Source organism: Elephas maximus, chromosome 4, assembly GCF_024166365.1.
Source record: "Elephas maximus indicus isolate mEleMax1 chromosome 4, mEleMax1 primary haplotype, whole genome shotgun sequence".
Classification (NCBI taxonomy): Eukaryota; Metazoa; Chordata; class Mammalia; order Proboscidea; family Elephantidae; genus Elephas; species Elephas maximus.
The window spans coordinates 188,862,053-188,875,865 of record NC_064822.1 but is presented as its reverse complement, the minus strand read 5'-3'; the positions used below and the strand labels follow the sequence as shown (position 1 = coordinate 188,875,865).

Sequence of the window (13,813 nt, the reverse complement as noted above, 5' to 3'; positions counted from 1 at the left end):
GCGAATCAGGGGTGAATGAAGAAGAAACACGAGGTAGGGCCCTGAGCATGGCTGTGTACAGTCTGGCTGTGCACAGTCTGGCCGTGCTGGGTGAAGGGGACCCCTGGAGGTGGGGTAGAGGGGAGGGGAGAATAAGGAAGCGAGGTGGCTGATGGGACAGAGGGTACCCGCAACTGCTAGGGTGGGGCTGGGAGGGGTACAGGCTTTGAGAGAGAAATGGAGAGGTCTGGAAGGGAGCTGGCTGGAGGCGGGGGACCAGCAAAGTTCCATGAGGCACATGGGAGTGGGGGGTGGCCCAGCATGGATGCTGAGGGGCAAGGGGCTTACAGCTCTGGCACTCGGGTAAGTTCAGCCTAAGACAGCAGGCCTCCTGTTGGAGGGGGCATTACCCCAGGCCTAGTGAGATAGGGATGGACTAGAGCTGGGGGGTGGGGATGGAGCCAGTGTCTCCCAGGTGGCAGGAACTACAGGATGGGTGAGCAGGGTGCACCCATGGGAGACAGCTGGCAGGCCCAGGAGCAGCCCCGATGTGTGGAGGCAAAGTTGGGGTGAAAGTGGGGGCTGAGTTTTTACCACAACTTTGCGAGTTAGAGCTACCTGCCGAGTTAGAGCTACCTGCCGAGTTAGAGCTACCTGCCGAGTTAGAGCTACCTGCCGAGTTAGAGCTACCTGCTGAGTTAGAGCTACCTGCCGAGTTAGAGCTACCTGCCGCAAACAGCCAATTCTTGAGTCAGGGTGAGGTGGGTAGCAAGAGCTTTATCATATACAGGAGACAGAGGGGAACTCTCTCCTTCTAAACCTGTCTCCTCGAACTAGAGATCAGCTGGGGTTTTTATAGGGAAGGGGACATGGGTTTTAGGAACTTGTGGAATGTCAGTTCTCCTTCTCTGTGGCTTCGGTGGTCATGTCTCAAACCCGTTGACTTTTTCCTGTCATTATCCCATCAGCCCAGGGGGTGACTGGCACCATCCTGGTTCCTGGCCCCAAGACGGGTGCATTGTCTTGTCTGACAGGCTCAGATCAATATCACTTGCTTTTCCACAGTTCTAGGGGAAATATTGGTTAACTTTTAACTTTTAGAGGAACTAAACAGCAAAATCATACTTGGAGATACAGAAAAGCTAGGGAAGGGGAAGAAAAAATGGTGCAGGTTTTGTTCAAGATACAGCTGAGCAGCTTGTTCCAACATCACAGGCACCCCAGCACCCAGCTGAGAATTTCTGCTGAGCACCGAACAGCCTGGAGCCTGCTACAATCCCAGCCCCAGGTCTTAGGGTCCTGTGGGAGAAGCTCAGGCCAGCCCAGCCCCAGGTCTTGGGGTCCTGTGGGAGAAGCTCAGGCCAGCCCAGCGCCAGGGCAGGTGGCTTCCAGGGATCTGGAACAAGGCAGGTCAGGCAGGCGGAGGAGGTGGAGGGTGGGAGTGAGGGCAAGGCAGCCAAGACGGAGCCAGGAGGGCCCCCAAAACAGCCCCCCGTGCCATGTGCTCTAATCAACTGCCTTGATGCACTCAGCCTGCCAGGTCGGTCATCACGCTCAGTCTCTCTCTCCGTGTCTCTCCAGCAATTACACCGCCCTGTTGGGAGTGTGGATCTATGGCTTTTTCGTGCTGATGCTGCTGGTCCTGGATCTGTTGTATTACTCGGCCATGAACTACGACATCTGCAAGGTTTATCTGGCGCGGTGGGGTATCCACGGACGCTGGATGAAACAGGACCCCCGGCGGTGGGGGAACCCCGCCAGGGCCCCTCAGCCAGGCCAGCCGGGCACGCAGCCCCAGCCTCCCCCGGGTCCCCTGCCGCAGGCCCCCCAGGCGGTGCACACGCTGCGGGGAGACGGCCACAGCCCGCCACAGATGACCTTCCAGAGCTCGTCCGCCTGGTGAGTGGTTACACTGGGGCCCAGGCCGCTTTGGGCCACTCGTCTTGGTAAGCTGGGAAAATGCTGGCCCTTTCCTGCTGCTGTCTGTCTGTCTGGCTGGCTGACCGATTACCTGAGTATTTGTTTCTCTCACGGTTCGCCAAGAAGGATTTGAAAGCTGCCCACGGAAAAAACGTGTGCATGGACAGGAAGTCAGAATGAGAGGTGGAGTCAGAGCTTAGAAGTGAAGTTTGCAAGTTCATTGCACTTAGGGTCTGCAGTGAGAATTACTGTCTTTAAACATTAAATGGAGTTGTGAGTTTTCTGGCTCCCGAGGGAAATTAGATGGCTTTCCAAATGGTCTGATCAAAGCGAATAAATCAGTGCGTCGGAGGTGGGAGAGAAGATTTTTTCTAGCATTAGACTAAAAAATAAGCATATTATGGGGTCCTTACCTTTTTTTTTTTTTTTTTTTAATGTACATTGAGTCACATAGGGAAGATTTGGGGTGACCCAGGCAGGATGCTCAGTGATGGCTCAGGAGAAGGGAAAGACGCTGGGGGGATGGCCTTGGGGGGGTGGCTGCCCCAGGAGAGCCCTGGTACCCTGTCCAAGGGGCACCCCAGACCTGGCTTTATCTATTGCCATTCCCATTTCTACTCAGTCCCAGGCTGGTGGGTGGGGTGTAAACTGACCCAGGAGGCCCTGGGCAGCACAACCTCCAGCATTGCAAGGAGAGAGGAGGGGCTGGAGCAGGAAGCTCTGTGAGGCTGGCCAGCACCAAGGACAGGTACCCGCCACCCACCCGAGGGACAGAGGGCTGTCAGGGACCAGGCTGAGTATAGATGCCCAGGTCCAGAGGAAGGGGTGAGGTGGAGATGCGCTGTGGGGCTGAGCTGCAGCCATGGGCATGCGGGGCTGCAGACACTCCTTCCCAGGACATGAGGATACTGAGCCCAGGCTCCAGCTCTCCCCCAGGGCCCACTGCCTGCGGGACGCGGAGTTGACAGCAGGGATCCCACTGGGTCTGAGTCTGAGCTTTGTAGGCAGCCCCCTGGCTCAAGTCCCTGCCTTGCCAGCTTGCCAGCCTGTGACTTTGGGTGAGTTACTTCACCCCCTTAACTGTCCTTTCCTACCAAGGCGTCAAGGGTGAGAATGCCTCCCCACTGGTTGCCCTAAGGGCCTGATTAAATGCCTGGCACACAGTAGGTGCTCAGCTAACCTTTGCATCTTCTTCGCCAGAGATGCAGCCAAGCTAACCATCGTTTAAACAGTGACCTTCTCAATAATGAATGATGTAAATAATTAATAAGATACACTTAAATCAGCGTGCGCTTATTGACTGGGTGATTGCCCCATCTGTCATGCAGAAGACTCAGCCGTGACAAATGCTGGCTGAGTGGCTCATGGAGCAGGCCTATGCCAGCTCCCATACTGTAGAGGTGATGGTGGAAGGGAGGCCTGGGCTCCCTTAGAGGTTCCCACAGACCAGGCAGGGAGGCACCAATGCGCAGAAAGCCGCAGACAGGGAAACATCCACTGGCCGGAACCGATGGCAGGGTTTCCTGACATGCGGGTCCCTCGCAGCAGGGACATCTGGGCTGTTCATCTAAATGAAGATCCCTGTGGCTCAGGCAGACCCCACTGACCCAGGGTCTTTGAGGATGGTGTCAGTGGGCACTGTAGTTTGAGAGCCACTGGAAAAGTCGTTATGAGTGGCTGTGTTTTTTCGATAGCTAAGAATCAGCAGTATAAGTAATGGTTCTCTCTCTCTCTCTTTATCCTGTCTCTTTCTGTCTCTCTCAATCTCTCTGTCTCTGTCTCTTGCTTTCTCTCTGTCTCTCCCTTTCCCCCTCCGTCTCTGTCTCTGTGTCTCTGTCTTTTCGTCTCGCCCCTCTCTCACCTCTGTCTCTCTCATTCTCTCTTGTCTCTGTCTCTTTGTCTCTCTCAAGCATTTGGGGTGTCTTGTACCTCCCTGTGCACCAAGCCAGTCTTTTCTCAGTTGTCAGTCCTCAGGCTGGCCCATGATAGCACCCTGGGGGTGGGGCAGTGGGCCCATATTGCCGTCCCTCCAAGCCATTGTGTCTGGTTTGAAGAGCTCTCCAGTCTCTTCCTTGCTGTTCACCCTGTACCTGTCCCGGCCACCTCCCCCTTGTCCACATCGCTTTTCATAAGCAGGCCCACACCGCGCCTACTGTGTGTCAGGCGGGACAGGCCCACACTGCGCCTACTGTGTGTCAGGCGGGACATGGGCTGTGGAGAGGGGTGTGCTTGCCTGGCCTGCTGAAATTGCGTGCGAAGTCTGGGCTGTGAGTGTCTGAAGGAGAGGCTGCTTGCAGCCGTGAGTTCTGCCGTCTAAATGGGGAAATGCTGCTTTTCGCCTCCTGTCTGATTCTCCTGTGTGCTGACTCAGGAAGGTGTGCCCGTAACTGGCCAAGTGTTCATTCAAAAACCACCATCAGAAGCCTATGCCTGCCACTCTTGTCGTCTCCTGCTCTGTTCTGCCCTCTGACAAGACACGTGACATTGAGAGTGGGACTTCCTTCTTGGGCTTCGATTTTCCCAACCGAGGAGCCAAGGGGAGGGATGGGGGCCGGGCTCAGAGAGCAGGGGGGACCCTCCTCTGCCATTCTAGGGTTCTCCTTGGGAGAGCCTCAGGATCTGTGTGACATAGGATGTCCCCATTGTCACAAGCAGGGTGAGTGTTTGGCACCAAGAGAGAGGCTCGGTGGTGGAGACGTCTGGTGCAGAGGCTCAACTTGGGCTGAATTCAGACATTATCTGCTGTGTATTGGCACTGTCTTCCCCCATGAGAGGAGAACGCAGCAAAGTAGACACTGCCCAGGCTGTGTCTGAGTCTGAACTCCAGCTTGCCGAATGGTGTTTCTCTGACGGGGGCACCACAGTGAGGCTGGACCACATGAGGCCCAGGGATCTAGTCGGGTTACCGAGACTGGGCCACATGGGGCCCAGGAATCTCACTGGGTTACGACCAGAAGCCCAGGCAGCTGCAGTCCAGCAGGAAGGAAGATCCTTTTACCTCTCTGTGCCTCAGTGGAAACATCTATTGACCACTTACTGAATTCCAGGCACTGTACTTAAAAAAAAAAAAATTTTTTTTTTTTTTTTTTAGACTCATGTAATTCTCACCGGAACCCCATGAGCTAGTTGCTGTTATTATCCCTCTTTACACGTGAGCAACCAGAGCACCGAGAGGTGAGGTAGCGTTCCCAAGGTCACTCAACCAGCACGTGATGGGGGGGGGATTGGGACATGAGTGTCTCCTGAGCCCCCATGTCCTCCCGACGCCCTGCCTTATATGCAAGTCAGCAGAAATGATATCACGGTCCCCTGTGTCTGTCTCATCCTCCCCTCCCTTACATTGCTCAATTTGACAAGTCTCCCAAGCAGTCCCACCCCACCCTGGCTCTGTGCTTGGTGCTGGGGACACAGAGACAAGTGAGGTGAGTGGAAGACACATGCAGACGACCATGTAATGATATGATGTGGCCAGGAGGGGCACAAAGGGAGGAGTCGGGGCACAGGCAGGGAAGCACAAGCTGGGTCCCAGGTTAAATAAGAGCCTGCCTCGCGGACCAGAGTGGGAGGTGGGGTGAAGAGGCATCCTGGGCAGAGAGCGCGGCCCCAGCAAAGGCCAGCTTGGAGGCAGGGACCAGTGTCATCACTAGGGAAGCGTGGGGATGTGGACCCCACCAGGTGACAGTCAGAGGGGTTGACACCCAAATGACTGTCTACAAAATTTATGTGTAGCGTTTCAGCAGAAATTTATTATTTTTTATTTAAAAAATCCCTGTAGTTAGTTATAACAACAGAAAGATTTTTCGTAAGCCCAGCTGACATGTATCGATATACCTACAAGGCTAAAACTGTGCTAATTTCCTTTTTGAACCTTCTGATGCGCTCTGGTCAGAGCTGTCATTGTTACCCAGTCACAGTGATGCTTCGAATCACGTGGTGTTGTCTGCACGAGCTGTAAGCAGGCGCTGTTGTTTTTGTTGCTGCCGGTATTTCTCTAGTCACTGATTTGTCAAATTTTATGGTGTCTTAGCTACAATCTTGTTGTAATTAGTATTTATGAACCTGTATCAATAACTTTTATGAGAATGAAGTAGTAATTGAAGGAGAAAAATCAGAAAAGCCTCCCGCTTAGTTACCGATAATGTTGTAATTCAATGGAGATTTTACAAAACAATTTTGTTGTTAGCATTCATATAATCTAAGAAATAATACATTTAAGCAATTTACAACTATATTACATATTATTCTATGATTCAAACTAATAATAAATCACTAAGGACTCTGTATGGTCTGGTACATGGAGGTTCATGGCGGGGGTGACACCAACCCTAGTGGTGGCACTGGCTGGAAGCACGTGGTGGGAGCAGTTTGGTGGTTCTGTAGCATCGAGTGTCACAGGAGGTGTGGCTGGAGAAGCGGCTGGATCAGGGGGCGGACTGTAATCAGTGCCTCTCCAGGATAAGAGCTGTGAGTCTGATGCTGTTTGATTTCCAAATTGTCACCCTGGATCCTCCACACACCCACATGCCAGCAATTGTAAGCTCTTCCTCGGGCTTCGCTGAGCTGCACCCTCCTTGAGCATAGATCCAATGAGTTACTCCTCTGCTCATTCACCTCCAATGACTCCCAGAACCCCAGTCAGGCCAGGCGCCCCTGCTCTTCAGCTCTGGCCACCTTTCCAGCTGCTTGTCCCCGCTCGGCTCTCTCGACACTCTGCCTTTGCTCAGGCTCTCTCCAGCAGGAGGGGCCTCCCCCATTCCTCCCTGCCCAGACACCCTGCTTTTCCTGCAACCTGATGTGGTCTCACCTTCCTCTTGGGACCGCTTGCCACATTGACCCCTTGGTTCATTGCTTCTTGTGTCCTTGGTTGATCTCCCCCTGTCTTGACTCATTGCCCACTCCCCTCCATTCATCAGGCCTATCTCCACCCAGATGAGACCACCCAGTTCACAAGGGTCCCACCCTGCACTGAGACCTTCCTTCCTGCTGGACTGCAGCTGCCTGGGCTTCTGACTGTAACCCGACTACATCCCCAGGCTCCACACATCCCAGTCCCAGTGTGGTGCCCCAGTCAAAAAAAAAATACCATTTGGCAATCAGATAGTCACTAAGGCTCTTCAGAACCTTACTCAGCCACTTAAGGGAATGTCACGGTGAGTGTGTGAGACCAGGAAGGATTTTTAATGCCCCTCAGACAACCTAAAAGGCCTCTCTGCCCACTGTGCCCCTTGGGAGACCCCTGCAGGTGGCAGCTGCTCTCAGATCTCTTGTTCTCTCACTTTACTCAACTGTACAACTGTTTTCTGAGCCCCACCTTTCTGTCTTTCTCCCTCTCCCCATCCCAGATCTTTATTATGTGGATGAGCCCAGTTCTCCCCAACTCCTTCAGGATTCTCTGCACTGGGCACCCCGTTTCCCCTCACACGGGGAGCAGGAGCTGCCCAGCAAACATGAGTTCTGCTCTTGGAAACTAAGAGGAAGGTTGTGAGTATGTGCTCATTAGCTTGGTGCCGGGGCTCCCCACCATTAGGTTCCTACCGCCTCTTGGGGTCCCCACAAGGCCATTTTGAGAGCTCATTGCGGGAAGGGGACTCTGGAAGCAGGAGCCAGCCTTGGGGAGGCTTTGTGAGAGATAGGCAGTGGGTCAGGGAACTCCAGGGGTGCCTGAGGCAGGGTAGGGCAAGGGGACAACAGCAAGCTGGAGACAGAGGGGAGCTGGGAAGGAGGGGCCTCTGTGCCTCCAGAGGTCAGGGCTGCTCCAGGCACTCAGACACCCTGACCCCAGGGCCCGGCTACAGTGGGGGGTTATAGGCACCGTGGAGGGCTGCTGCAGGGCCCTGGCCCAGTCAACCCACACTGGGAGAACCTACAAGAGGTGGCAGATGAAGGAGTGGGGAGGAGGCCAAGGCAGTGAGCTGGGGCTACAGCTGGTCCAGCCTCTCAGCCCAGCTGGGCTCACAGCAGAGGCTCCCAGACCCTCCGAAACCCAAAGGAGGCCATGGGCGCTGCCCCCACCCCAGTAGTTACCATTGGTTTACTCAGGATCATGTAGGGCAAAACAGAGATGAATGAGAATGGGGGAAAGGAAAGACAAGGAAGTAGCCGTTACTGCGCCCCAACTGTGTACCAGGCACAATCGTCTGGTCTTTGCATCCGTGGGATCAATAAGCGACTGTTGTCAGTCTTATTAATGGAATGTTGTTAGGGTTATCACCACTATCAGCATTATGGGGAGGGAGGCAGCACTTGTGGTGGTCTGGGCTCTGGAGTCAGGTGGCTCAGGTTCAAGGCCCACCTGTCGCTCAACCGCTGCGTGACCTAAGCCGAGTCATTTCCCCGCCCCGGGCCTCACTTTCCCCCTGTGTGTACCAGGGCTGTCATCATCCAGAGAGTTAAACGGGACAATCCCTGGACTGCCGCTGCTGCAGCTTCTGACCGTAACCTGACTACATCCATGTCCCAGGGTCTCTGTGGTGCCCCAGACAAAGAAACACCATTTGGCAATCAAATAGGTATTAAAGTGCTTTAAAGTGTTACTCATCCACTTAAGGGGATGTAGAAGCGAATGTGTGAGACCAGGGAGGATTTTTAATACCCCTAAAGGGCTTCTCTTCCCGTCAAGCCCTTCAGGAAGGGCTTGGCCTGGCGCCAGGGCATTGGATGCCCTTGCTGAGTGTTGGTGGTTTTATGCCCACGTCACAGATGGGTAAGGAGACGTGATGGGGCTTTTGCCCTTCCAGGGATGACAGCGAAGGAGGAAGGACAGTCACCCAGCACCTCACCCAGGTCAGACCTGTGCCACCTTGTTTAATTTCTCATCTGTCTTGAAGGGTAGGGGTTCTGAGCCCCTTTTTGCAGATGTGGAAGTGGGGGGCTCTGAGCTCACTGACTTGTCCAGGTTACTCAGCAAAGGGGAGACTGAGGCAGGACTCCATCCAGGGCTGTGTGACCCTGAGCCAGTGACATCTCTGCTGGGGGGCTCGAAGACCCCTGCAGGAAAGAGACCCCGCCCAAGAGGAAGACGGAGTACCCCCTCCCTGTCAGAAATACCCAGGCCGGTGGGTGCCTGAGCACCCGAGCTGCCACTTAAGAAGCAATATTGGAGGCCCCGGTGGCACGGCACCTCCTGCGCAGTCCCCCGCCTCCGTGGTCCCCAGGGACACACTCCATCAATCTGCATCACGGGAAATGCAATTTCCCGCCGGCCGGGAGTCAGGCGCCAAATCACATCACCATGCAGGTGGCTCACTGAGGGCCCAGCCGTGGGGTCTCATGGCAACTGAGGTAGGAACCCACTGGGGGATGCAAGAGGGATAGGCTGAGGCCCACGCAGCTGCCTTCATTTAATTTCACAGGGAAGCTGGGCTTTTTCCCCTTCTTTAATATCTAATGAATTCAAGCTGCAAAGCTTCTTGCTGGAATGATTGGGCTCTGTCTCTGCTGGTGCCCCCTTCCCTGGTAGGGACAGGGCCGAGGGCGAGATACTCACCCGTGTGCCCCAGTGGGTGCCAAAGTGACACACTACCCATCTTTAGGGACAGCTTCTCCCCTGCACACCCGACACTCTCCTTTCCCCCAAGGTGGGGAACTTCCCAGCCCCCTTGACCCACCGTGCACCCTGGGCACACTCAACTCACAGTGGGCAGGACACAGGCCATGAGGCAGTTGAGCGCTTGCCGGGCCTTCCTTCACTCACTCACTCAGTCGTTCACTCAAGCATGGCCGCCAGCCAGGCCCAGGGCGATCCTGCTTTCCCTGCCGCCCCCATCCTCGCAGCCTGTTTTTCTGTGTCCAGTACTTTCCACCTTCTGATAAATGACCACTGCCAGTTGCCATCACGTCAACTCGACTCATGGAGACCCCATGTGTGTTGGAGTAGAACTGTGCTCCATAGGGGTTTCAATGGCTGATTTTTCAGAAGGAGGTTGCCAAGCCTTCCTTCCGAGGTGCCTCTGGGTGGACTCAAACCGCCAACCTTTTGGTGAGTAGCCAAGCGCATCTGAGTTCACTGCTGGCACCACCCAGGGACAAATGGCACCTCTCGTCTGTTGACTGTGCTGTGGTTTGCCAAGGTCCGTGCGTGGCCCACAGGAGGACTCAGCAGGCGTGGGGCAGGTGCTCTCTGGCCAGCTTGGAGCCACATGGCTGTCCTGGCTGTGGGACTCCGGGCTTGAGGGCCACTGGGGGTCACGTAGTGGGGCTCGGCTCAGCGTGGGTGCTCCTGCACCTGTGGTGTTGCCCCGCCGCTGCTGAGGTTGTCTCCGAGGGTGGTGGTTGTCATCCTTGCTGCTGCTGCTGTCATCACAGCTGTGATTGCTGTTCTTGTCGTTGCTATTGCGGGTCCTGTGGCTTTGAATCCCAGCTCCACTACTTACCACCCGCCTGATCCTGAGTCTGCCGTCAGAGCCTTGGTTTCCTCGCCTGTAAAACAGGACAACCACAGGCCTGCCTTCACAGGGCAACTGTGAGGACAAGGACACCAGCCCGTTGCCTCGGCCTCCCTCCCTGTGGTCCGCCCCACAGCGTTGTTCCCAGGGACACCCTCAGGGAGGCTTGCCCCCAAGCCCTCCTCACCCCACACCGCCCTCTTTAAAACCTCCCTCTAAAATGCACAGAGAGCCAGAAAAGCACTGGGAAGAGTGGTTAGTGATGACTTTTTGTTGTTAGGTGTTGTCGAGTTGGTTTCGACTCATAGCGACCCTGTGGACAACAGAATGAAACACTGCCTGGCCCTGCGCCATCTCACAGTCGTTGCTATGCTTGAGCCCACTGTTGCAGCCACTGTGTCAGTCCATCTCACTGAGGGTCTTCCTCTTTTTCACTGACCCTCTACCTTACCAAGCATGATGTCCTTCTCCAGGGACTGGTCCCTCTTAATAACATGTCCTAAGTATGTGAGACATAGTCTCGTCATCCTTGCTTCTAAGGAGCGTTTTGGCTATACTTCCAAAACAGATTTGTCCCTTCTTCTGGCGGTCTATGGTATATTCAATATTCTTTGGCAACACCATAATTCAAAGGCATCAGTTCTTCGGTTTTCCTTACTCGTTGTCCATCTTTCGAATGCACACGAGGTGATTGAAAATACCATGCCTTGGGTCAGGTGCACCTTAGTCTTCCAGGTGGCATCTTTGCTTTTCAACACTTTCAAGAGGTCCTTTGCAGCAGATTTGCCCAATGCAATGTGTTGATTTCTTGCCTGCTTGTTCCATGGGTGTTTATTGTGAACCCAAGTAAAATGAAAATTCTTAGCAACTTTCTTTTTAGACCCATCAATTATTTTCATGGATTCTCTAACTCCCACCCTGGGAATTCAGCTCCGCTGGGTTTATCCTCCCTTTTTACAGGTGAGCAGATTAGACCCAGTGATGATACGTGGCTTGCCCAAGACCATACAGTGAGTCCAAGGGCTTGAGCCAGGGTCCCACGGATCCAAGGTCTCCCAGGCCCACGTCTGACCCTGAGCCAGCCGCCCCCAGCCCTGCCTGCTTCACAGCGCTTTCCCTCCTCATCCTTGCCTCACACCCTGGGCCCCAGTCCTGCCTCACCCCCATTCCAGCCTTTGCACGCAGCTCTCTTCCTGGGGAGCCGGGGCCCTGTGCTTCCATGGTGGAGAACCCACGGGGCACTGGGCTGGGTGCTGTGTCTGTGGGCCGAGTTCCTCCTCCGGACAAACAGCTTCTAATCAAAGAGCAGCAGGAAGGGGGGTCAAGTGGTGGGCTGTGAGCCTGGACCGGCTCTGAGGCCTGGAGGAGGGGAAGGGCGTGGTTGCTCAGGCCCCACATCCCCTGACTTGGCCTGCGGAGGGGTTGGTTGTCATTCCCAGCTCCGTGGCATTCAGCTCCCAGGGCAGACTTGCAGATTCTGGCACACAGGGGCTGGGGGGCCTGGGATTCTGCACTTATAGCAAGCTCCTGGGAGATGCTGGCAGGAGCTGCTGGTCTGGGACCCCGCCTTGAGTACTGAGGACTGAGCAGGACGGTCTCTCCACAAAGGTGGTCCGTGTACACGGGGGCCTGGTGGACAGAGAGAGCCCACAGGGACATTGTGAATTACTGGTCTCCTTTTTTTTTCCCCCTGGCAGGGGAGGGGCTGGCCAGCAAGGGAGGGGCTGGTATCTGCACACAAACCCAGGCGCCAAAGGGTCACTTGATGATGTCATCATTTGGAATCGAATCAGTCAGGTTCTGAGCCTCGCCCAGCCGCTGACCTGTCCCTGATGTGCTTCTTTCTGAAGCTGACCCTGAATTGTCTGTGAGGTTTGCTGACTTCTGGTAGCCTAAGGGGGAATCCAGGCACCTGAGCTGACTTCCAGGGCCCACCACCTCTCACTGCCCTGCCTCGAACACCACCCTTCAGCTCTTGGCAGAATTTATTCATCGCCTCCCTAGCTAGCTATCCCTCTTTCTCCTCCCCTGTAGGGTCACCAGGGTTCACGCAGCCCCAAACCTCCCTCTGACCTGGGGACCTCCCTCTGACAACCCAGGAACCACCCTCTGACCCTGAGACCTCCCTCTGACCTTGCAACCTCCCACCGACCCTGAGACCTCCTTCTGACCCTGCAACCTTCCTTTGACCCTGGAGCCTCCCTCAGACCCAGAACCTTCCTCCAGTCAAGCTCAGGCATCGCTTTCTCCCCGGCTCTGCAGCCAGAGTCCTCGGTGTGTGGTTTCTGCAGGGAGGACGCCAGCCAAGGGCGGGAAATTCCAGAAAATTAGGAGACCAGAAAGAGGGAAGACCAAATATCTTCTTCCTTGGCATAAGCCCAAGCACCAAGGAGGCTTCTGTGACTGGGATTCAGAAGACAGCTTACGTCCTGAGGGGACTGGGGCTGCAAATCGTCGGGGATCCGCTGGATCAGGAAACTCGGGGCCTGTCCTTCCCAGCTGGTGTCCTCCTGCCCCAGCCGGTCTTTGCTCAGATCCCCTTCTTCATCAGTTCTTGTGTTCATCCTTCACACAGTGTTGGTGAAAACCCAGGAGTTCATTACCACCTCTCCTCAACCAGGGCCTGCCATGGGGGTGAGGGGAGGCCAAGGTGAAAAAAAGGTCCAGGAGCAGAAGCCTCACCTTCTGTATGTTCTCCTAGGAGTTGCTAGACCTGTCTGATCTTGGTGCCTCACCTGACAATGGTGATGTTGTTGTTAGGTGCCATCAAGTCGATTCTGACTCATAGCAACCCCATATAACAGAGCAGAACGGCCCCATCGGGTTCTCTAGGCTGTGATCCTTACGGAAGGAGATCACCAGTTCTTTTGCCCGAGGCACTTCTGACTGGGTTTGAACCTTGACCTTTAGGTTAGCAGCCAAATGCTTAACCATTGTGCGACCAGCACTCCTCAAAAATGGTGGTAGTGAGAGGTATAAGGTCACACGAGAGGGCCCGCTGGTGGTGAGGTACATGGTCACACGAGAGGGCCTGGTGGTGGTGAGGTACATGGTTACACGAGAGGGCCTGGTGGTGGTGAGGTACATGGTCACGAAAGAGGGCCTGGTGGTGGTGAGAGGTACATAGCACACGAGAGGGCCTGGTGGTGGTGAGAGGTACATGGTCACACGAGAGGGCCTGGCGCAGTTACTCAGGAAGGCCGTGGGTATGTTTGTTCTCCCCCTGCCCCTGCCAACCCCCTGGTGCCCAGCCCAGTGCAGCCTCCCCTGCAGCATGTGGGCACTCGGCAGCAGCCCCTGGCAACCAAGACAGGCTGGAACCCTGGGCAAACTATGTAACTTCTCTGAGCCTCAGTTTCCCCACCATCAAAATGGCTTCAAGTACACTTACCTCTCAGAGTTATTGAATGGATTAGAAGGTACTTCAGTAAGTGCTCATTGTTATTGTTGTGGTTATTATTTATTTATTTTTTTTTTATTCTTATTACCCTTTCAAGATTAAAACCTAGAGAGGAAAAGGCAGGCCCCAC

At 54.8% G+C, this 13,813-nt stretch overlaps 1 protein-coding gene across 2 annotated transcripts in view; it reads left to right on the top strand.

The window, feature by feature from the left end:
• The window catches only part of SHISAL1 (shisa like 1), a 98,686-nt gene that overhangs the window by 53,761 nt on the left and 31,112 nt on the right, over nt 1–13,813 (top strand). For both annotated transcript variants that reach the window (XM_049884621.1, XM_049884622.1), the window contains exon 4: nt 1,561–1,878. In XM_049884621.1, coding sequence (XP_049740578.1) covers nt 1,561–1,878 — 318 coding nt within the window. The remainder of the gene's footprint in view (nt 1–1,560; nt 1,879–13,813) is intronic.